The 25,527-nt window shown below is 39.1% G+C and overlaps 1 protein-coding gene and 1 long non-coding RNA gene across 3 annotated transcripts in view; one reads left to right on the top strand and one right to left on the bottom strand.

Annotated features, from left to right (window-relative positions):
- Nucleotides 1-25,527, bottom strand: part of LOC142178960 (uncharacterized) — a 52,865-nt gene that overhangs the window by 6,314 nt on the left and 21,024 nt on the right. For both annotated transcript variants that reach the window (XR_012707113.1, XM_075248779.1), the window contains exons 3-7: nt 1,136-1,353; nt 832-937; nt 616-717; nt 411-470; nt 188-266 (exon numbers count right to left, since the gene is read on the bottom strand). Coding sequence is in view for 1 of the 2 variants with exons in the window: in XM_075248779.1 (XP_075104880.1) it covers nt 188-266; nt 411-470; nt 616-717; nt 832-937; nt 1,136-1,353 (565 nt within the window). In the remaining variant the exon portion in view is untranslated. The remainder of the gene's footprint in view (nt 1-187; nt 267-410; nt 471-615; nt 718-831; nt 938-1,135; nt 1,354-25,527) is intronic.
- On the top strand, nt 11,612-14,710 carry LOC142178963 (uncharacterized). Its single transcript, XR_012707115.1, has 2 exons — nt 11,612-11,890; nt 14,458-14,710. It is a non-coding gene; the product is annotated as an uncharacterized LOC142178963 (long non-coding RNA).

Raw genomic sequence — 25,527 nt, 5'->3', positions numbered from 1 at the left:
TTAACGGATGGCATAGATAGGCCATTTATGTTAGTTGAGTGGCATTTTTAGGCCTTTTCCATTAAATAAATTGCCATTAGGTAATAACCTATCCGTTTTCCAACAGATATATGCCCATCTACTATTATGATAAAATAATCAGCACAACAAACTCTTGCAACAAGCCAAAAATAAAACCAAACTAGACCTTCTTCATCTGTCAATACAGAATTTACTTCACAACCAGTTCTTATTTGGCAGCCTCTCTTCTCCAGCGCCTCCTTAACCTGCATTCAATGTCCCCCATCATATTACTCTCAAGGATGACACATGCTTAACATATCATGCAAGAAAGTGAAATTTGGTAATTGCCCGAAATTTTCCTCAGGGAAATAGTAAGAACTTTGCGGTATCTAAGAATAAAAATTCACCTTGTTTACAGATATGTGTGATCCCCATCTTACAGTGAGCAACTGAGAGAGACCAAAGAGCTTTAAAAAAAGAAACAAAATCACCCTTAGGCACAAATATAATAAAATGATATATGTAAGCATTCAAATTCAGTCTCTCGCATTTAACAATTGGGTATAATCTACACACAAAGTATCTAATTGAACAGTTGATGAGTGGAAGAACCTGAAGAAGATGATGGTCGCGAAAGAATGAAAGAATGGAATAAGCAGAAAAGCCCATTACTCCTTCTAGGGGACAGGACCAGATTGAAGAACATATTGGAATCTGTGAAACATATGAGTAAATTGCTTATAGCAAGGACAATTTGTTGAGTGAACAAAAAGCATAATACACCTGTCAAAATCAATAACTACGACAATCAGCAGTGTCACCACTCACCAGATAAGCCTTCAGAAATAATTCCGAACAGCCATTTGACTTAATAAATTGCCCTATTGTTTCATTGCGATCAATGTCAGGATTGTTGTCAAGTGCTTCAAGGTAACTGCAATGCGATCAGAAATGTATTCGTGATGAAATAAACTTCATTGAAGATAGCTCTTTCCTTGACACATATATAAAGAAAGCATACAAAACAGAACGATCTAGTCCATTTTAATCCAATGCATCAACAAAGAAGACTCTGTGCTCTAAATTTCTAATTGTAACAAGTCATATTTAAAGACAAATAAGTTATTGGTACCTTATGACATCCTGTTTGAACTTGATAATTTCTCTAATAATTTGCCAAAAATATGGATTCAAGACATTCCTCTTCTGTGCAAACAAACTAGAGATTCCATTTCGGGTACCCCATTCGCAACCACGGCCTTGGTCTAAGCTCACCGAAAATGACATATCAGTTATCTCCATATCAACTCCAAGGAACTCAAAAAATTCCATCATGTTTGGATAAGTTACCTGTCAAACACATCATTTCAGCATTAACATGTTGAATTCATGCGTCCGCCCTTTAGTGCGGGGCGGATGTAGAGTAGCGGCCACGAGTTTATTCGAACTCATAACTTTCCACGCGGAGGAGCATAGATTTATGTATAAAAGTTCATTAAATTTCAACAAATTGTAGGTCTGAACCCATAAATTTAAAGATATAATAGTTCAATGCTAAAATCCCTAAAACTGAATCCATATAGTTCAAATTCTGAATCCGTATTTGCTTTAGTGCCCTAACTTTCCCCTCTCATTCCGGCGTGAAATTTGACTAAAGCAAGTTTCACACCGAAAGAGTTCATTTGCAATGTATATTTATCTGCTTTCAACCTTTACCGTGGTGTTTATAGTGGTTATATTTATCAAAATTAGCCAACTAGTTTTGCAATCCCACTTTTTTTTTCCTGTTTCTTACAATATAATTAACAGTTTTTTTAATCCACTAGTTATTTCTCATGGGCTAACTACCTAGACTAGAGTTACCCTTAAACTTAACATAAATCGTCAGTTAGCTACTCAAACTTAATTAGAGTGACTATATAAATACTTCACTTCGTCTGAGGTGTGTCTTTTAATAGGTTATATTTTGAATTTTGATGGTGAAGTTGGGCAGCGGACGTGTCTGTTCTTTACACTAATATGAGAGAGACGAAGAAGAAAACACAACACAAATGAGCTAAAAATTTTGGGACTTCTTTTTTCTTTTTTGGGTTAAAACAATGGTGATGACAATTTGATGGAAATAAGGGTGAATTTGGAATATAATATTTTTATTGTGAGAAGAGCTGACTCAACAACTTGTAGAAAAACTTCTCTCTCAAAAATTACTACTTCTCCCTCCATTTTAATTGATGCGACCTAGTTTAATTTGGAAAAAAATAAACATTTTTAAAATTTATGGTAAAATTGATAAAATAAAAAATTTAAATTAAATTATTTTTAAATACAAAGTTGTGCTTTTAAAACAGATTAATAAAAAAAGCGTATCGCGTAAATTAAAAGAAAAGGAGTAATAAACAATAGGTGGTATGCCATGTAGGACTTTGTGTTCAAAAGACACACTTATATGAGAGGTCAAATGGTTTTATGAGTCATTACAAACTTGTTTTTTAGTTTTATGATCCCACCGTCTTTTTTATATATGAGAGATTTACTTTTACACATAAGAGATCTATCTTATACACATAAAAGATATAAAAAGACACTTTCTTAATAGGCGTTTGGACATAAAAAATACAATTTTTGAAAAAAGAGTATTTGAAACTAAGTTGAAAAATAGTATTTAGAATTTGAAATTATGTTTGGACATATATTTCACTTGAAAAAATATTGTAGTTTTGTGAGTGGGAATATGTCCACTTGAAAAAATATTGTAGTTTTGTGAGTGGGAAAAAAAATTCTAAATTTTTTTAAAAAGGTGATTTTTTTTGAAAAACTCATTTTTCAAAATAAATTCAAAAACTTAGAAATTTTTATGGCAAACATATTTTTGAAATTTTATTTTGAAAAAACGAAAAAAAATTATGAATAAACGGGGCCTTAATTTCAACATTGTAAAAAGGGAAGTTACATGATATACCCATTTGTAAAACTCACTTTCATGATATACCTAACTTTTGAAATTACGTCAAATATTCCAAAAATATTACATGCTATACCTCCTTATATTCTGAAACGTATCATAATATTCTACTTTGGAATATAATCCAAACGACAATATTTTAATTTGGAATACACTATCTGAACAAAACATACTACAGTATTCTAATTTTGAATTTAATATTCAAACCAAACATACTATATCATTCTAATTTAGAAAACAATACCAAATCAAACATACGATAATTTTCTAATTTGGAATACAATATTTAAAATAAACATGTTACAGTATTCTTATTTTGGAATACAATATTTAAACTAAAATATACCATAATATTCTAATTTGGAATACACAATAATCTATTTTGGAAGACAATAGGTATATATTATAAAATAAATTTATAAGGTAGGTATACATGGTAAATTAAATTTATAAAGTAGGTATACAAAGTAAAATAAATATTTTAATTGTATATGATGTTAACTGGTGTATTCAATAGGCATATCGCGTAGATTAGATGAAGGGGTATTTCCTCCTTAAATGAGATGATGTGTTTATATGGTCGCTAGTTAAATTTGTGTGACTAACTGACTGTAATGACCCGACTGATCGTTTTGATTATTAAAGCCTCGTTCCCCCATTTACTGCTTATTTTGTGCTTTACAGTTATTATACGACTGCCGGGATAATTGGTTTAGGTCCGGGGAGGTTTTGAAATGAATTGAGACGCTTAGTCTCCAAGATAAAAACATAAGCTGAAAAGGTTAACCGGATATTGATTTATATGTAAACGATCCAAAATAGAATTTTCATAATTTCAATAGCTTCGTATGGTGATTTTGGACTCAGGAGCGTGTCCAAAAAATTATTTGGAAGTCCGTAGTTAAATTAGGCTTGAAATGGCTAAAACATAAATTTAAGCTTGGAAGTTTGATCGGGGAGTTGACTTTTTGATATCGGGATCGAAATCCGATTCTGGAAATTTGAATAGCACGGTTATGTCATTTACGACTTGTATGCAAAATTTGATGTCACTCGGACTTGATTTGATAGGTTTCGGCATGGAATGTAGAAGTTGAAAGTTCTTAGTTTCATTAAACTTGAATTGGGGTATGATTCGTGATTTTAACGTTGTTTGATGTAATTTGAGGTTTCAACTAAGTCCGTATGGTATTTTAGGACTTGTTGGTACGTTTGGTTGAGGTCTCGAGGGCCTCGGGTATAATTCGGATGATGTTCGACGCATTTTGGAATCTTGAAACTGCTAAACCTGCTGCTACTGGTTTCCTTCTTCGTGTTCGCGAGGGAGGTCTCACATTTGCGAAGAGTACCTGCAGGCAGGCAAAGATTTGTTCTCCGCGTTCGCGAAGAGGACAACGCATTCACGAAGGTTTGGGCGAGTGTGTATTGCGAACCCGAGAGGGCAATCACATTCACAAAGAAGAGTGAGGCAGACGGGGGACTTCATGCTCTTGGCCTATGCATTAAAATCTGGTTTTTACTGAGCAGTAAGCTGTTACATCTTAAATGAGTTGTACCAGCATATGTAGTTATCCTGTTTAGCCTAATATCATATGTCTACATGTCTTAATTGCTTATTTGAAATCTGTACAACATGCTTAATTGATTTCCTATTTTTCCTTGACTTGAATTTAGTCTTAAACTGTAAGCTTTCTTGCTGTTAATTGTTATTTCCATCCATTTTGAGTTGTGTGTGTTTACTTTTGGGACTACGAGGTGGTACCTCCGGAGATCCCTCATTGCATATTTACTTTTAGGACTGTGAGGCGGTACCTCGGGAGATCTCTTGTCGCATATTTACTTTTGGGACTACGAGGCGGTGCCTCGGAGATCCCCTATCACATATTTACTTTTGGTACTACGAGGCTGTACCTTGGGAGATCCCCGTTGCATATATGAGGTGGTACCTCGGGGAATCCCATGTTAAGCATTTACTTTTGGGACTACGAGACGGTTTCTCGGGAGCGCCCCCTGTTGTTTACTCTTATGTGATGTGTTGTTACTTTTCTGTAATTTCTCACTATTAAATTCTTAGTATTTTCATTATATTATTATATCTTCTGCCTTGTTTTTTTTATTATTCCAATAGGGCCCTGACCTGACCTCATCACTATTCTACCAAGGTTAGGCTTGGCACTTACTGGGTATCGCTATGGTGTACTAATACTACGCTTCTGCACATTTTTTTGCGTAGATCAAGGTACTTCCTACCAGCCCATGTATCAGTGAGTTAGATTGTACGTGGAGACTTCAAGGTATATCTGCCAGCGTCCGCAGACCTCGGAGTCTCTCTCTATCTTATTATGTTGTTTTCCCTATTCATATTACACTCAGATTTATAATGATATTTGGTATTACTTCTTTAGAGCTTGTGACTTGTATTTATCCGGGTTTTGGGAATTTCTATATGTGTTGAAGTTTTAAAAGTATTTTTTTATTATTTTAATTATTCCGCATGGTAATAGGCTTATCTAGTCTTACAGACTAGGTGCCGTCATAATATCATACGGAGGGAAATTTAGGTCGTGACAAGTTGGTATCAGAGCTCTAGGTTCATAGGTGTTATGAGTCATAAGCAGGTTTAGTAGAGTTTTGCGGATCGGTACAGAAACCTTTGTATCTGTCTTTGGGAGGCTATGGAAATATTAGGAAAAGCTTCATTTCTTTGATTCTTTATCGTACACAGTTGTTGACTTTGAAATTTTAAACCATTGCCTTTATATTCTCTCATAGATGGTGAGGATACGCACAACTGGATCCGATGATCAGACACTCGTGCCCCCTATTGGATCTATGAGAGGTCGGGGCTGGGGTAGAGACCGAGTCAAAGGCCGAGGAAAACCACGTGGTGCAGCCAAATCACCTGCACGAGCTGCTGTAGAAGAGCCACCAGTAGCTCCAGTTGGAGAGCAGGCACTTGAGATGCCTGTTACTACCCCTGCACTTCAGGAGACTCTTGTACAGTTTTTGAGCATGTTTAGCTTTCTAGCTCAGGCAGGGTTGACTCCACTTGCTCCTGCCACATTTTAGGCCGGGGTAGGAGTACAGACTCCCGCCGCCCGTACCCCAGACCCATGGGTACAGGTTGACCATGTTCCAGGGGTCATACCAGTGCAACTGGTTGTCCTGGTATAACCCGAGGTCAGGGTAGCAGTTTCTGAGGGGAGCAGCTCAGGCTCGAGAGGTACAAGAAGCACCACCCTCCTAATTTCAACGGATTGGCGTCAGAGGATGCCAAAGGTTTTCTTGAGTAATGCCACCACATCCTTCGTACTATGGGTGTTATGGAGTCTAGTGGGGTTTCTTTCACTCGTTGCAGCTTAGGGGAGCGGCTTATCAATGGTGGTGTGCATATGAGTTGGGTAGTCCTACCGAGGCAGCTTCACTCATTTAAACTCAGTTCTCGGATATATTGTTGAGGGAGTATGTTCCCTAGAGTCTAAGAGATGCATGGCACATAGAGTTTGAGCAGTTGCTTCGGGGTTCTATGACTATCTCGGAGAATATAGTCCAGTTCAGTGATTTATCCAGGCATGCACAGCCTTGGTTGCTATTGTTAGAGAGTGGATTCGTCAATTTATCGAGGGGCTCAACCCTAATATCAGATTCATTATGGCCCGAGAGCTGGAGATGGACATCACATACCAGTAGGTAGTGGCAATTGCTAGGAGATTAGAGGGTATGCGGGTCCGGGAAAGAGAAGAAAGGGAGGCTAAGAGACCTCGAGATTCTGGCACATATAACAGTTCTCATGCCCCAGCCGCAATCCGTCATGATAGAGGTTATGTGAGCCATCCTATTCATTTAGTACTTCCAGCTGTATTCCAACTACTCCCATACCTCAGGTCCCTGATTATGCTCCGCCATTGTCTAGTATACCTCCTGCATGTGGTGCTTTCAGCGGTCAGTCCAGCCGATCAAGCCCGGACCATTTCCAGCATCCACGCCCTCTGAGAGCTTGTTTCTAGTGTGGTGACACTTGTCGCAGGTACGAGATTTCCCCAAGTTTAGGAGGGGTGCACCTCCACAGATTTCCTAGGCCCTACATATTCCACAAGGCCCTCAGGTTTCCCATACCATGATTACTGCACTAGTTTCCACTCCACCTGTACAGCTAGCTCAAGCAGGTAGGGGCCGCCCTATAGGAGGAGGCTAAGCCCATTATTATGCTCTTCCAGCTAGGACTTAGGTAGTTGAATCTGACTCAATTATCACATGTATTATTCCGGTTTGCCATAGAAATGCATCAGCCTTATTTGATCCGGACTCCACCTATTCCTATGTATCATCTTATTTTGCTCTATATTTGGGAGTATCCTGTGATTCTCTAAGTTCTCCTATATATATGTCTACACTCGTGGGAGATTCCATTATTGTTGACTGTGTGTATCGGCCGTGTTTAATTATTATTAATGGTTTTGAGACTAGAGTCAATCTATTATTGCTCAGTATGGTAGATTTTGATATTATTTTGGGCATGAACTGGTTGTCGCCCTATCATTATATTCTCGATTATCATGCTAATACTGTAACGCTGGCTATGACAGGTATACCATGTATATTGTGGAGAGGTGCCTTAGATTATGTTCCCAGCAGAGTAATTTCATATTTAAAGGCCCAACGAATGGTTCAGAAGGGGTGTTTATCATATTTGGCTTTTGTGAGAGATGTTGATGCTGACACTCCTACTGTTGACTCTATTTTGGCAGTGTGATACTTTTCAGATGTGTTTCCTGCATATTTTCTTGGTATGCCACCCTATAGGGATATTGATTTGTTACCGGGTACTCAGCCCATGACTATTCCACCATATCATATGGCCCCAACAGAATTGAAATAATTAAAGGAGCAGTTGTAAGAACTGCTTGATAAAGGTTTCATTCGGCCTACTATATCATCGTAGGGTGCCCATTCTTGTTTGTAAAGAAGAAAGATGTCTTCATGCGCATGTGTATTGATTATCGACAGCTGAACAAGGTTACAGTGAAGAACATTGCCTCACATTGATGACCTATTAACTAAAGTGTGCCAAAGTGTTATCACAAATTGATTTGCGGTCAGGGTATCATTAGTTGAAGATTTGAGAGCCAGATATTCCAAAGACTGCTTTCAGGACTCAGTATGGTCATTACGAGTTCCTTGTAATGTCATTGGGCTGACCAACGCCCCAACAATATTTATGAACTTGATGAACAATGTATTTCAGCCTTATCTTGACTCATTCAACATTGTGTTTATTGACTACATTCCGGTGTACTCCCGGAGCCAGAAGGATCATGAGCAGCACCTGAGGACTGTGCTTCAAACTTTGAGAGAAAAGAAGTTGTATGAAAAATTTCTAAAGTGTGAATTCTAGCTTGATTCAGCGGGAATTTTGGGTCATGTAGTATCGAACAAGGGGATCTAGGTAGATCTAAAGAAAATTGAAGCAGTGTAGAGTTGGCCTAGACCCTCATCAGCTACTGAATTCCAGAGTTTCAAAACATTCGAAGATCCCAAGTTAAGCACAGTGACCTAAAGAGAAAATGGTCTTGTAACAATAATTTCAAAACAACATTGTACGTCCTCCATAAGAAAGAGGAATCTACCGTGGGTAGTGAACGGGAAGTAAAAATCAAAAGAAATATTCGAAGATCATATGAGTTGTACGGAAATTCCGGCAAGCGTGGGAGACTAAGCTAAGCAAAGTATACACGCAACAAGGAGGAAGAAAGATAAGGAAAGGTAAAAGCTTACGTTAAAAGAAATATGAGAAGGAACGAAAGGAATTATTTGATCAATGATCCCAAGTTAGTCACGTTATTATGCACTCAAGATTTTAGAAAATTATCCATGGAGCATATATATGGCAATCGTATAGCCGTAAAAGACTCTGGTATAAGTTGAAAATAAGGAATTAAGTTCAGGTTATAGAAAAAGGATTGAATTGTTGGATGATGGTATTATGGGTATTCCATAACGCCCATGAAAGGTTAAGGTAATAACTGATACCATGAGCCACAAATCGGAAGATAGCTTAAGCCTATGTAAAGGCTAATTAGAAAGAAGAGGAAACTAAAGAATTACATCACCGAAGTAAATCAGGAATCTGATTATTGGACCTAGAAAAATTATAGAAGTTGTGCTGGAGAAGATGACAGAATAGCTCTTAATAGCAGACGTTCAATAGAAACAACACAACGACTATAATCTATAATGGCTCTACATGAAGCCAGTTAGAAGAAGTACCATCCTCATAAGAAGTCAGTACGAAGCTCCCACCGGATTGTGTATGCACCAAAGGTGTAAAAAAAATTATAATAAAGCTTCAAGTGTAGACGTGAATTGTACCTATGTGGAAGGGAGGTCATGAAAGAGATAGAAGATACAATGTGAGATTTTAAGTAAGTAAGGAAAAGGTGAACAACATACAAGATACTCAAATACAGAAAGTTATGAATAGTCTGTATTGCAAAAAAGAGACTATAAGCGCGGGATTCAATATCCAGGAATGATAGCGACAAGGTTTTAGGAAGACTGGAGTAAGGATAAGAGAAGGAGAGTGAGAAGGTGACGAGAATGGATAAGTCATAGGGATTAAGCCTATGAAAACAAGAAGAGCTGATGGTTTCTCTAAGTTATAGAAAGCTCAATATAGCCTGAATGAGTTCAAAGGAATCTAAGACTAGTAGCATTTAGAAAAGATGGAATGCTGCCCTGATAGTACAATGAAGGTATAATTGTGATGGATAAAGGATGACGTTTAGGCTTTCGAGTGAGTAATGATTGAAGAGGCTTTCATGGATTGTACGAGATTAAAATACCCACATAAGTAAATCACATTGGGATGCCATGAGATATGGTTATGAAAGCAGGGTATCGCCCCAGGTGGATCAATCTAATCATTTCAGATGTTCCTCGATAAAACATGAATCCTAGCAGTAATATTACATAAAATGTTAAGTTATCAAGGGTGGACTATGGATCAAAATTGAGGTGAATCAATAATAGATGGGTAAAAGTTATAAAGTATGAGAAGAGATTAGGCTGTCATTCTTAAAGATGAACAGTAATGTGGAGGCATTAAAGGACATAGATTTATACGTACGAGATAAGCAATGAAAGTAACCTGAGGTTGGGTAGCAGACCTCAGTAACGAGAAATCGAGGTAAGTGTTATGGTATAGTATGACCTATGTAGATGCAGTAAAGTTATACGAATGGATAACCATATCTATAAAATAAAATATAGCAGTATTCGTAAGTTCGACAAAATACCAAGCAAAGAAATTCAGGATTGGCTAAAAACTAGAGGAAAAAGGAAAGGAGAGTTGCATAAGGACACATACATGGTCAGTATCGTAGGAGCTGCATGATGGGAGGTAGCAACAGTTATGAGATGGGAAAGTATTTGATCACAAGTCATGGCATGGGAAAGAGGCCTAAAGGGGGGAATACCCTGACCTTTGGACTTATTCACAGAACAGTTGCCTAGATGGCAAGAGGACTACTAAAGTATTCGCAAGAGCTATGGGATATGAGAACGATAAGCACATCAGTCAACATTCGAGGATGAATGTTCCAAAGGGGGGAATGATGTTACACCCCATATTTTCGTACATGAAAATACGCCATAAATAAGTTAATGAGAGCCCGAAGTGAGGTGTCACGTCCCGCAGTATTGCATTACGGTGATGTCACGTTTTGCAGTGTTAAGTTACGATGATGTTGCACCCTAAAGTATTGTACGTTAAAATTTTATTTTCAGTTAACCGATGTAAGACTCGGGGATGAGATCATCTTGACGTTAACGTACTTGCGCTATTTATAGCAAGCAATAAATAAGTGTTATGAAGAATAAGGGGGTACACGGATTAAAGAAAACAAGTTTCGTTGAAAGTGGTCAATTTGGAATAAAATAAGGGTCGAGCAATAATACACGATAATTATGAAATACTACCATGTAAGGTACCACATGACCATGATAGTAAAGTATATAAAGTGTATTAAAAGTGAGTAGTATTTTAACTAATTTGAGATAATTGGTTAATTATTCATTTAAGTGGGTAAGTGTAGGAATTGTCTTGTCCACGTGGGACCATGACAACTAAACTAAACTATGACTAATATGTGTCCTACGTTGGTGTCATACTTTGGGAGCAAGAAGTCTTGCTAAGCATTAATTATAAATGGGGCCTACCAACCAAGACACTTAAAAAATGCATTTTGTAACTAGAGAAATCATTTTTGAAACTCAAGCCTTTGGATTTAGGCTTGCTAAGAACGGTGGAACTCACCATTTTTCAAAGACATCTTTATCTTAGAACTTTTTCACGCGAGATATCATATGACCACGGTAGTGTAATATATAAAGTATATATGAAGTATTTTAAAATAAATAAAATTTTAAGTAATTTGTGATAATTCTTGAATTATGCGGGTAATAGATTAATTACCGGGTAACGAAACATTACCTGGTTAACTAATATGTGGATAAACTTAACAAAAAAATCACCTCTCAAAGAGGTACGTGGCAGCCCTCTCTCTTTATCAAAGTGATTCATCAATCACCTTTAATAGGTGTCAAAAGCACAATTTGAAAGTCTTATTAAGACTTTATGGTTACCTTTATCAAATCAAAATGAGACAACAGAAAGCATTTCACTTAAAGGATCAAAGGCCATCATTCTACCAACTAACGTGAATAGCAGAAGCAATACTTTGGCATTTAAGCCAAGAGGCATTTCTAGTTCTTCCAAAGTTCCATAGGTTAATCAAAAAAATTCTGCTGTGGATTTTAAAATCCAAGAACTTGGAACAGAGTTGTTTCGTCCAAATTATTTAGCCAAGATTCGATTGGAAATTCAAAGAACAACAACAATATTGTTCAAATAAATTCCAGGAACAGGTATGTTAAGGCTAAGCTCTTCTTTCATTTGGCATGACCCCGTAATTACTTGAGTTTGATAACAATACATCCTACTACTTGTTTTACGTTGTACAAGACATATAAGGCAATGTTCAATTTTTAAGGTTAATGAAAGGTTCGGTACTAGCAGCAACTTAGGATAAATGAAAGCTTTTTCATATGACATTAACATAATTATATAGGTTATTATTATATATTATTTAATCAATCAGATCTCTAAGCTAGTTAAAATCTTACTTGTAGTCCTTACGTGTAAATAGTTGGCGAGCAATTAATCCCATGAAACAATAGGACATAATAATGTACTGTTGGAGTCAACATTAATAATGGGTAAAGTAGAGGTATAGAGAAAAATTCATATCCCTGAATTTACGTATATTTATCTATTTAAACAAGTAGTCCTGTATATATACTTTTCCCTCTACTAACGGGAAGCGTGTTCATAAAACCAATTGTTAATTTGCATTTCATGTTTGAATGTACAACAAAACCTTTTTAATTAAAGGTATCCATAATATTCCTAGAAAGAAGTGAAACAAATAAAGGCATTTAGGTTGACAAAAGGCTCATATATGATTAGTACTGCAAGAGTTATCATAGGCAACTACTTTAAATACATGCAGGAGGTTAATATTTTCTTAGTTTTGTAAATTACCACATTCTTCTTATCAAGACTTCATATTCAGTTGAGTATTTCCTTCTTCCAGTCAAGAGAGCAGATAAGTTACATATATACAGTATTAAAAGTATTTTTATTACCATCGAGCTATGATCAATGGGCAAGACCCTATTGGTCAACCTCTGATCATATGGTAAGTTATATACCGAGCCTACTATGTCCGAGCACCTATGAGCGAGCCCCGTTGACTGAGATACAAAGCCTAGTATGGCCGAGCGCCTATGAGCGAGCCTACTACGGCAGAGCAGTTATATATGTCGAGCTTTATAAGGCCGGTCAACTATTTTACTTACTATATTGAGAGAGTTGAATCAGTATCAGCAGGTGTGCATATCTTCAGATTATCTTTGACTCCCAGTTACTTTCAGTTATTATATTATCAGTTCAGTTTCAGCTTTTAGTATATTGCCTTACATACTCAGTACATTATTTTGTACTGACATCTCTTTTCTAGGGGCGCTGCATTTCATGCGTGCAGGTTCAGACAGACAGACGGGTAGACCTCCTCATTAGGTGTTGCTCGATTTCAGCTTAATCCGTAAGCTCCATGCCCTTTGGAGTTGCAGGGTCTAGAGATTTATGAACATCTTGTGTATATATGTATATATAATATGAGTAGGTCGGGGCCGGTAGACATATGTCGTGTACGTGAAAGATTGTACGGCCTTGCCGGCCTATGTTTTGAGTTTATAAATGATTATGTTGGCATATTAGGCCCGTATGTCACGTGTATATGATGATGTAATAAGAAAGATACGTTACATTGGTACTCGGTTGAGTAAGGTACCGGGTGCCCGTCGCAGCCCATCGGTTTGGGTCATGACAAATATGGAATCCCTTTGACTTGTATTTATATAGATTGAAGTTGAAAGGGTTGGCGAATGTTGTATTACGCTCAAGAACAGGAAGTTAAGTTATGTAAGACTAACTCTCTATGTTTGGAAATATTAATTATTCTCCTTACACTATGTTTCTTGTACGACGCATCAATTGCCTCAGAAATATAGTTAAGCCTAGCTCCTTGAATAGTTGTAGAACTTCTATTCTCTAGCTTCATAACTCTTTCATGACTTTCATTCTGAACGTTGTGAGCTTAGTGCGTATTCAATATAGACTTGTGTTTGATGCCCCGAGTCTTAGTATAGATTACTTAGTATGCCATAAACAGTTGAAGTTTCAATGTTCATAATTAGTTCAAGAATACATGTCTCAGTCTAGTCCTATTCAGTATTCCAGTATTATGTAACTCAGTGTGTTCCAATATTCCAGTATTATGTAACTCAATGTGATTCAGTATTTTACTATCATATATTGCAGTATGATTCCCAGTTCCTGATTTTATATCCCTGAATGTTGAACACTTGTATTTGGGCCTGAGGCCGTAGTTTATGCTTTATGCATCTTTGGGCCTGAGGCCACAGTTTATGCTTTATGCATTTTGGACCTGAGGTCGCAGTTATGTATACGTATACTTGGGCCCGAGGCCGCAGCTTGTGCATATATATATATTGGGCCTGAGGCTGCAGTTTAATATTCAGATAAACAGGTTGTTCATCATTTAGAAGAGGGAGTATTCATATCCTTACATTTTTCAGTTCAATTATTAGTTACCATTCAGTTATCAACTATCATATCAGTTACCAGTTATTAGTTCAGTTATCAGTTATCAGTTCAATTACCAGTTATCAGTTATCATTTCAGTTTCAGTTTGAATAGTTATCATTTTAGTTATCAATTATAAATTTTCAGTTATCAGCTTAGTTTTAGTTTCAACATTTATAATTCTTTCTTTTAGTTGCTTTATATACCAGTACAATTCAAATGTACTGACGTCCCTTTTGCCTGAGGCCTGCATCTCACAATGCAGGCAATGAATTACAGGTTAATGATTCCAAGCGCTAGGATTCTCGTACCATCTATTTGGTGATCCTAGTTCTTTCGGGGCATTATCATTACCTTACAGTCTTCAGTATTTTTTTAGACAGTCAGTATTTTCAGTACTTTATTAGAGGATTCATAGACTAGAGTAACAGTTAGACAGAGTCTCAGACTTTTCATATTAAATATGTTGGCTACAAATATGTTTCAAAATTGTATTAGTATTTCCGCACTTTGATTTATATCATCCAGACTTTCAATATATCAGTATGTGTTAGTTTTATCTTCCACATTCAGTATGTAATGACACCACTTGTTGATTCATCCAGCCTGTTGGTTCGCTCGATCACATGTAGTCATGCACCGAGTGCCGTGTTACATCTAGGCCTAGGTTCGGGGCGTGACAACAACTTTGGATACAGCCCCAATATTGGTATTTTGTACAAGTTCGAGGTATTATACTGTATATTGTGATGCGTCGCGTATTGGTCTTGGTGCGGTGTTGATGCAGGACGGAAGGGTGATTACCTACGCGTCAAGACAGTTGAAGGTTCATGAGAAAAACTATCATGTCCATGACCTTAAGTTAGCAGCTATTGTTCATGCTTGAAGATTTGGCGGCATTATTTGTACGATGTCCATTGTGATGCCTATACTAACCATCGAAGTCTACAACATCTGTTCAAATAGACGGATTTCAATTTACGACAACATAGGTGGTTAGAGTTACTTAAAGATTATGATATCACCATTTTGTATCATCCGGGAAAGGCCAGTGTAGTGGCCGATGCCTTGAGTTGAAAGGCAGAGAGTTTGGGTAATTTAGCATATCTACCGGTAGTAGAGAGGCCATTAGCATTGAAGATTTAGGCCTTAGCCAACCAGTTTGTCAGATTGGATATTTTGGAGCCCAGTCGAGTTCTTGCCTGCATGGTTTTTCGGTCTTCTCTATATGATCGTATTAGAGAGCGTCCATATGACGACCCCTATCTGTTTGTCCTGAAGGACATAGTTCAACACGATAATTCCAGATATGTTACTCTTGGGGATGATGAGGTATTGAGTATGTAGGTTCGGATTTGTGTGCCCGTGCCCAATGTAGATGGTTTGCGTGAGTTGATTCTCCAAGAAGCTGACAGTTCGTGGTATTCCATTCATCCGAGAGCCACGAAGATGTATCAGGACTTGAAGCAACAATATTGGTAGAAAAGGATGAAGAAGAACATAATGGATTATATAGCTCGGTGCCTAAATTGTCTATAGGTAAATTATGAGCACTAACGACCAGGTGGATTACTTCAGAATCTACAGATTCCGGAGTGGAAATGGGAGCAGATTACTATGAATTTTGTTGTTGGGCTTCCACATCCACGAACTTAGAAGAAGTTTGGTGCAGTTTAGGTAATTGTAGATAGACTCACCAAGTTGGCACATTTCATTCCGATAGTGACTACTTATTCTCTGAAACAGTTAGCGGAGATCTATATCCGCGAGATTGTCAGGTTTCATTGTGTACCGGTATCTATCATCTTTGACCGGGGTACGTAGTTTACATAGCGGCTCTAGAGGGTTGTACAACATGAGTTAGGCATACGGGTTGAGTAAAGTACAATGTTTAACCCTTAGACAGACGAATAGTCCAAGCACACTATTCAAATATTGGAGAATATGCTTCGCGCTTGTGCTATGGATTGCGGAGATTCTTGGGATAAGTTCCTACCACTTGCAAAATTTACTTACTATAATAGATATCAATCGAGCATTCAGATGGCTCTGAATGAGGCTTTATATGGGAGACGGTGTTAGTCTCCGTTGGGTTAGTTTGTACCAGGTGATGCTAGGTTATTGGGTACTAACTTGGTGTACGATGATTTGGAAAGGTTAAATTGATTCAGGATCGACTTCGCATAGCGTAGTCTAGACAGAAGAGTTATGCCGACCGAAAGGTCGATGATGTTGCTTACATGGTTGGGGAGAAGGTTCTGCTCAAGGTTTCACCCATGAAAGGTGTGTCGAGGTCCGGGAAGAAGGGCAAGTTGAATCCTAGGTATATTGGGCTTTTTGAAATACTTAAAAGGATTGAAGAGATGGCGTATGAACTTGCATTAACACCTAGTATATCGGGTGTCCACCCAGTGTTCCATGTATCCATGCTTCAAAAATATGTCAAAGATCCGTCTCATGTTTTGGATTTCAGTACAGTTTAGTTGGATGGTAATTTGACTTATGATGAGAGCTGGTGGCTATTACGACCCGGCCGGTCGTTTTTTATATTACAGCCCCGTTCCCCCATTTAATGCTCATTTTGTGCTTTACATATATTATAAGACTTGTTGGGGTAATATGTTCGGGTCTAGTGAGGTTTTGAAATGAATTGAGACACTTAGTCTCCAAGATGAAAACTTAAGTTGAAAAGGTTGACCAAATATTGACTTATATGTAAACAACCCCAACAAAGAATTTTGATGATTCCAATAGCTCCGTATGGTGATTTTGGACTTAGGAGCGTGTCCGGTAAATTATTAGGAAGTCCGTAGTTAAATTAGGCTTGAAATGGCTAAAACAGAAATTTAAGCCTGAAAGCTTGACCGGGGAGTTTACTTTTTTGATATCGGGATCGAAATCCAATTCTACAAATTTGAATAGCACTGTTTTGTCATTTACAACTTGTGTGCAGAATTTAAGGTCAATCAGACTTGATTTGATATGTTTCGGCACTGAATGTAGAGATTGAAAGTTCTTAGTTTCATTATGCTTGAATTGGGGTATGATTCGTGGTTTTAATGTTTGATGTGATTTGAGGTTTCGACTAAGTCCATATGGTATTTTAAGACTTGTTGGTATGTTTGGATGAGGTCCCAAGGGCCTCGGGTTTAATTCGTATCATGTCCGGTGCATTTTTGAATCTTGAAACTACTGAACCTGCTGCTACTGGTTTCCTTCTTCGTGTTCGCGAAGAGTACATGGAGGCATGCGAAGATTTTTTCTTCGTGTTCACGAAGAGGACAATGAGTTCATGAAGGTTTGAGCGAGTGTGTATCGCGAACGCGAGAGGGTAGTAGCGTTCGCGAAGAAGAGAGAGGCAGACTGGGAACTTCATGCTTTTGGCCTATGCGTTCGCGAAGGCAGTATCGCATTTGTGAAGAAGAAACTCGGCCAACAACATTTTTGTGCTTCATGAACTTGAGGCACTGGCCGTGTTCACGATAAAGAAATTTTGGGGCAACAAATTTGTGCTTCGCAAATGCGAGGCACTGGCCGCGTTCGCGATGAAAAAATTTTACGGAAGCAAAATTGTGCTTCACGAACGAGTGGCACTGGCTGCGTTCACGAAGAAGGAATTGCTGGGCAGAGAATTTAAGTTCTGAAAATGGGACTTCGTCCCATTTTCCATTATTAATGACTTGGAGCTCGGGAAGAGGCGATTTTTGGGAGATTTTCAAAAAAAACATCGGAGTAAGTGTTCTTAGCTTAATTTTCGTTAAATTACCCGAATCCATCATTATTTGTAACATTTAATTGGAGTTTTAAATTGGAAAATTGTGAAAACCTTTAAGGTTAAGATTGAGGATTTAACGGCCGAATTGTTATCGAAATTTAGTAATTTTGTATGGTTGTACTCATGGTTGAATATGCATTCATATTTTGTAACTTTTGTCGGGTTCCGAGACGTGGGCTCCATTGTTGATTTTTGATATGAATTTTGGATTTTATTGAACAATTTAGTATTTTCATATGGGATTAATTCCTATAATTTGTGTTGACTGTATCAAATTATTTTTGGCTAGATTCGAGACATTCAGAGTTGGATAATCGAGGAAAAGGACTATTTGATTGAGATAGTGTTATTTGAGGTAAATGACTTGTCTAACCTTGTGTGAGGGAAATCCCCTTAGGGTTTCACATTGTTGTGATAATTCTGTGATATGCGAGTGTCGTACGCGAGGTGACGAGTGCGTACACGGGATAATTATTTTAAAAAATTGAGTTTTACTAAGCAGTAACCTGTTACATCTTAAGTGAGTTATACCAGCAAGTGTAATTATCCTGTTTAGCCTAATATCGCATGTCTACGTATCTTAATTATTTATTTAAAATCTGTACAACATGCTTAGTTGATTTTCTATTTTTCCTTAACTTAAATTTAGTCTTAAACTATAAGCTTTCTTGCTATTAATTGTTGTTTCCACCGATTTCGAGCTGTGTGTTTACGTTTGGAACTACGAGGCGGTACCTCGAGAGATCCCCCGTTGCATATTTACTTTTGGGACTACGATGCGGTACCTTGGGAGATCCCCTGTCACATATGTACTTTAGAACTAGAAGGCAGTACCTCGGGAGATCCCCTATCGCATATTTATTTTTGGGACTACGAGGGGATACCTTGGGGGATCCCCTTTGCATATTTACTTTTGGGACTATGAGGCGGTACCTCGGGAGATCCCTTGTTGAGCTTTTACTTTTGGGACTATGAGATGGTATCTCGGGGGTGCCCTCTATTGTTTACTCGTATGTGTTGTGTTGTTACTTTTCTGTAATTTCTCACTATTAAATTCTCAGTCTTTTCATTATATTATTATATCTTTTGCCTTGTTTCTTATTATTCCAATAGAGTCCTGACCTGACCTCTTCACTACTCTACCGAGGTTAGGCTTGGCACTTACTAGGTACCGCTGTTGTGCACTCATGCTACGCTTCTATACATCTCTTTGTGCAGATCCAGGCACTTCTTACCAGTCCAGGTATCAGTGAGTTAGATTGTACGTGGAGACTTTAAGGTATATTTGACAGCGTCCACGAACCTCGGAGTCCCCCTCTATCTTATTATGTTGTTTTCCCTATTCACATTAGACTCCGATGTATAGAGATATTTGGTATTACTTCTTTAAAGCTTATGATTTATAATTCACCAGGTTTTGGGAATTTCTATATGTGTTTAAGTTTTTAAAGTATTTACTGTTATTTTAATTATTTCGTATGGTGATAGGCTTACCTAGTCTTAGAGACTAGGTGCCGTCATAATATCCTACGGAGGAAAATTTAGGTCGTGACACTCACGAATCATGTCACGCTAAATTTAAGGGGTTATATTTAGCCCCTTACAATTTGGGGGTAGACCTGAGCAACACGAGTAGAGCCAATTCGGGATTTGTCTCTTCATTCACTAAAGGAAAGACTTTCTCGGGGATGAAAGAGGGGGAACTTTGTTTAATTGGAACCAGTTACTTTTAAAGAAGTTAATAATTTTTTTTACGTAGACGGGTACACCAAATTTTTTAAAGTGAAATATACTACATTTAGCTAAACAATAAAAACACTTATAATAGAGGTTTAATTTTATAAATCAAAACTAACTTAAAAAAGATAACAATAGAAATTTTACTCATAAAAGTAAGCATACAACCAAAAGAAAAAAACCGAGAGGGATTTTAGTATATAGAGAGCTTTGTTGAAGAAATGTTTATAGAGCTTGAGTTTTAAATTATAAAATTTATTTAAGAAATAACTTTATGTGACGACCCAAAGGGTCATCACTTGCTTTCAGTTAATTTCTGTGTCTCCGAGGCCTTGAAAACCTCATTAGAGTCGCCTCGAATTGCGTGCGCAGTAGCTGGAAAACTTAAATATAAAACTCTGTGAAAATTAAATGCTAAGTTTTGATGTTAAAAAGAATAATCTTGACTTCGGTCAACATTTTGGGTAAACGGACCCGAATTTGTGATTCAACGGTCCCGTAGGGTCCGTAGGAAAATATGGGACTTGGGCGTATGCCCGGAATCGGAATCCAAGGTCCCTATCCTGAGAAATGAATTTTTAAGTGAAATTATTTTCAGAAATTGTTTAAGGAAATTTGAAGTGAAAACTGATTAAAAAGCAATGGTATCGGGCCCGTATTTTGGTTCCGGCGCTCGGTACAACAGGTCTTATATATGACTTGAATCATTCCTGTAAAATTTGGTTAAAAACGGACGTCGTTTGATGCGATCCGGATCTTAATTGAGAAATTTGATGTTTAAAAGAGTTTTGAGAAATTTCAGTGATCTCGAGGTTTAATTCGATGCTCGTAATGTTATTTTGATAATTTGATTACACGAATATGTCCGTAGGATGTTTTTGAGGTTGTGTGCATACTTGGGTTGGAGTTTCGAGGGCTCGAGTGAGTTTCGAGTAGGTTCCGGGATGCCTTAGGCTTAGAAAGTCAGTTGTTGCAGGTTCAGGAAGCCACAGTCTCTGAACCCTCTAGTGCGGTCCGCGAGAAATTGCGTGCGACCCCGGAAGGGCCAGCACGGCCGCGGTCGCCTTTGTGCAGTCCGTGGTGGAAGTTGTGCGGCCGCAGTCGCCTTTGTGCGGTTCGCACAGGGTGCTCAACTGCAAGTCTTTAGGGAGGGGCCAGCGCGGCCGCCGTTGTGCGGTCCGCGGTGGAGGCTATGCGGTCCATTTGATACGGTCCGCACTGGGGGTCTGAGAGGGGTATAAATAAATGGGAATTTTAGTTATTTTTCACTTTTTCAAAACCCCAAACATAAGAGGCGATTTTTCAAACAATCTTTCTTCTCCAAAACATTGGTAAGTGATTTCTATCTCAATTTCTTCACTCCTTAACATCTTTTAACATGATTTCAAATTCAAATCAAAGATTTTCATGGGAAAAATTGGGTGTTTTGGGTAGAACCTAGGTTTTTAAAATTGGGGATTTGGACCTCAATTTAAGGTCCGATTTCAAAACAAATTATATATTTGGATACGTGGGGGAATGGGTAATCGGGTTTTGGTACGGACCTCAGGTTTCAACCACGTGGGCCCGGGGGTGATTTCTGACTATTGGGTAAAACTTTAGAAAACTCATTTTCATGCATTGGGGTTGATTCATTTAACACTTATTGATGTAATTAAGTAACTTGTGACAAGATTCGAGCGGATTGGTGGTGGAATCAAGGGGTAAATCTATAGTTGAGACTTGAGTGGTGATTAAGGAATCGAGGTAAGTGTTTGGTCTAACCATACCTTGAGGGATTAGGAGTTGAGTCATACTTGCTATTTGCTTCTTGTTGAGTACGACGTATAGGCATGGTGACAAGTATCTATACGTTGGTGTCAAGCATGACCGTGAGTCTTAAATTGAAAGTTGTTGTGTTCTTAAATGACACTTGGGTGCTTTACTTAATGATCTTCTATGATTGAGCATTTTCAATAATTGAACTGAGTACAAGTTGAGTTGAGGTTGGTTATAGCTAATTCTCCCTTGCTGGATTTCTTGTAATTGTGTGATAAAATGTAAAAGGGAGCGGGTGGTACGCCTACCAGGAATTTCTTGTGATTGTGTGATGAAATGTAAAAGGGAGCGGGTGGTACGCCTACCATAAGATATAATGAAATGGGAGCGGGTGGTATGCCTACCACGAGATATAATGAAATGGGAGCGGGTGGTACGCCTACTATAAGATATACTAAAATGGGAGCGGGTGGTATGCCTACCACAAGATATGAGAAATGGGATCGGGTTGCACGCCTGCAACAAGATGAAACTTAAAGTGAAAGTTGCATTATTTCTCTTTATCCCTGTTAGAAGTTAAATTGTAGTTTCCTTACTATTTTTTGATATTCTATTTTATCTGGTACCCCGGAGCATGTTTCCCCTTTCCCAGCTTTGATTGCTTATTACCTGTTTACTTTTCCGCCATATAGTATATAACTGCACAGGTTTATCTTGAGTCTGGTCCTAGCCTCGTCACTACTTCGCTGGGGTTAGGGAGACACTTACCAGCTCATGGGGTCGGTTGTGCTGATACTACATTTTGTGCTCTTTTGCACAGATCCAAGTCTTGGACAGCAGCAGTAGCGCGGGAGCCAGTTTTCAGTCCAGTGAGACTCCGAGGTATCCTTGCAAGTTTTCGCAGGCCCTTCGTCTCCTCTATCTCTATTTCAGTTTGTTATCTCATGTATTCGAGACAAACACTTTATATTTTTCTTTCAAACGGTTGTATTTAGTACACTTAGAAGTTCGTGAGTAATGTGACACCAGTTTTTGGGTAGAGGTATTTGTTGATTCCCGTATTATTATTGAATTTCTTTAATTTAAGTCTTTTGTACATTTATTAAATTCCATTTTTTTCATGCTATCACTAATAATCATTAAAAAAAGTGATTTGTTATTTAAGTAAGCTGTTAAGGATTGGCTTGCCTAGCTCACATTAGTAGGCGCTATCACGACTCCCGAGGGTGGAAATTTTGGGTCGTGACAAGTTGGTATCAGAGCTCTAGGTTACATAGGTCTCACAACTCACAAATAAGCTTAGTAGAGTCTGAGGGATCGGTACGGAGACGTCTGTATTGATCCCCCAGAGGCTACAGAGTTAGGAAAATCTCACATTTGTTCTTTCTTGTCATGTGAATTTGTTCCTCAAATGCTAATTGGATTTCTACTCCGTTCTCTCGCAAATGGAGAGAACATGCGCTTCCTCATCTACCGCTCAGCAGCCCGAGCACCCAGCAGCAGCTCCCACTAGGGGCAGAGGCCGAGACCGTGTTAGAGGCCGAAGTAGGGGCAGAGTTTATCCATGAGCAGCAGCACCAGTGGCGGAGCCTCAGGTTGATTTTGAGGAGGAGGTTCCGGCCCCAGCAGTTCCGGTAGGCCCAACTCAGGTCTTAGAGGGGTTTATTGCTACCCCGGTTCTTCAGGACGCTCTGGTCCGACTGGTGGTACTCATGGAGAGTGTCACCCGAGCAGGTTTTCTTCCTGTAGCACCAGCCACTTCTCAGGCTGGGGGAGGGGCTCAGACTCCTGCTACACGCACTCCGGAGTAGGTAGCTCTTCAGATTCAGACTCCAGCGATTCAGCTAGTTGGAGCAGTTTAGTCGGGTGTAGTAGCTCAGACCAGTGATGGAGCGGCTATGTCTGCCGATGCTTTGTGGAGGCTGGATAGGTTCACCAATCTCTTCACTACTACATTCAGCGGTGCTTTTTCTGAGGATCCCTAGGATTTTCTTTATAGCTGTCACGAGGTTCTCAGGAACATGGGTATAGTTGAGACCAATGTGGTCGATTTTGCTACATTCCGCTTGTCTAGATCTGCCAAGACTTGGTGGAGGGATTATTGCTTAGCTAGGCTAGCCGGGTCGCCATCTTTGACTTCGGAGCAGTTTACAGTATTGTTTCTGGAGAAGTTTCTCCCCGTTACTCAGAGAGAGGCCTATCGGAGGCAGTTCGAGCGCCTACAGCAGGGTTCCATGACGGTCACCCAGTATGAGACCAGGTTCATCGACTTAGCTCGCCATGCTCTTGTCATACTTCTTAGCGAGGGAGAGAGAGGGTAAGGAGGTTTATCGACGGTCTTATTCAGCCGATTCGTCTTCAAATGGCCAAGGAGGCCGGGAGTGAGATCACTTTTCAGGAGGCGGCTAATGTGGACCGCAGAGTTGAGATGGTTCTATTGCAGGGAGGTGGTCAGTTGTCGGATAAGAGGCCACGTCATTCAGGAAGATTCAGTGGTACCTCATCTGGAGGTAGAGATTCATATGGTAGAGGCAATCCTTCTAGGCCCTTTGAGTCAGCTCTTCAGGCTTTTCACGGTGCTTCAGGTGGCCATGGTTCTCCGATTCAGTATTCTGATCCGCAGTCTTTATTGTACCACCAGCACCTATCAGTGCACCACCGCTTCAGAATTTTTAGAGTCGTCATCCCCAGCAGCCGAGGGCTTGTTTTACTTGTGGTGACACGAGGCACATTGCTAGGTATTGCCCTCGGGCTTCGAGCAGTTCTCCGTATCAGGGTTCCCGTGCTATGGTTCAGGCACCAGATGTTCCACAGTCTGCCCAGCCAGCTAGAGGTGGGGGGTAGAGGTGCTAGAAGTGGAGGTAGAGGCCCTAGAGGTGGAATTCAGGCCGCCAGAGGTGGAGGCCAGCCAGCAGCACGCCGTCCCAGAGAGGTAGTTCAGGGTGGTGGGGCCCAGTCTCGATGTTATGCTCTCCCATCTAGGCCCGAGGCTGAGGGATCAGATGTATTTATTACAGGTACGATTCTAGTTTGTGATAGAGATGCTTCAGTGTTATTTGATTCAGGTCTACATACTCGTATGCGTCATCTTATTTTTCACCATATCTGGTCATGCCTAGTGATTCGTTGAGTATTTCTGTTTATGTGTCTACGCCGGTGGGTGATTCTATTATGGTAGATCGAGTCTATCACTCTTGTGTAGTTGTGATTGGGGGTCTTGAGACTCATATGGATTTGTTGCTTCTAGACATGGTATATTTCGATGTCATATTGGGGATGGACTGGCTATCACCTTACCACGCTATCTTGGACTGTCACGCCAAGACTGTGACCTTAGATTTACCTAGTATGACTCGTTTAGAGTGGATAGGGACTCCTGGTCATTCTACCCGTAACGTCATTTCTTATGTGAAGGCTCGGTGTATGGTCGAGAAGGGGTGCTTGGCCTATATAGCTTATGTTCATGATTTTAGTGTGGAGGTTTCCTCTATTGATTCTGTGCCCATGGTTCGTGAGTTTCCAGAGGTATTTCCTTCAGACCTGCCGGGTATGCCGCCCGATAGAGATATTGAATTTTGCATTGATTTGGCTCCGGGCACTCAGCCCATTTCTATTTCGCCATATCGCATGGCCCCGCCTGAGTTGAAAGAGTTAAAGGAGCAGTTGCAGGACTTGCTTGAGAAGTGTTTCATTAGACCCAGTGTTTCTCCTTGGGGTGCACCAGTGTTGTTTGTTAAGAAAAAGGATGGTTCGATGAGAATGTGCATTGATTACCGACAGTTGAACAAGGTTACCATCAAGAATAAGTATCCACTATTGAGGATCGATGATTTGTTCGATCAGCTTCAGGGTGCCAAGTTATTTTCAAAGATAGACTTGAGATCTGGCTACCATCAGTTGAGGATTAGGGCATCTGATGTCCCTAAGATAGCTTTCTGTACTCGGTACGAGCATTATGAGTTCTTGGTCATGTCATTTGGGTTGACAAATGCCCCAACGGCTTTTATGGATTTGATGAACCAAGTTTTCAGGCCTTATTTGGACTCATTCGTGATAGTCTTCATT

This window comes from Nicotiana tabacum, unplaced genomic scaffold, assembly GCF_000715075.1.
Source record: "Nicotiana tabacum cultivar K326 unplaced genomic scaffold, ASM71507v2 Un00095, whole genome shotgun sequence".
Lineage (NCBI taxonomy): Eukaryota > Viridiplantae > Streptophyta > Magnoliopsida > Solanales > Solanaceae > Nicotiana > Nicotiana tabacum.
The sequence above is the reverse complement of the archived record's forward strand: the minus strand, read 5'-3'. Positions and strand labels throughout refer to the sequence as shown.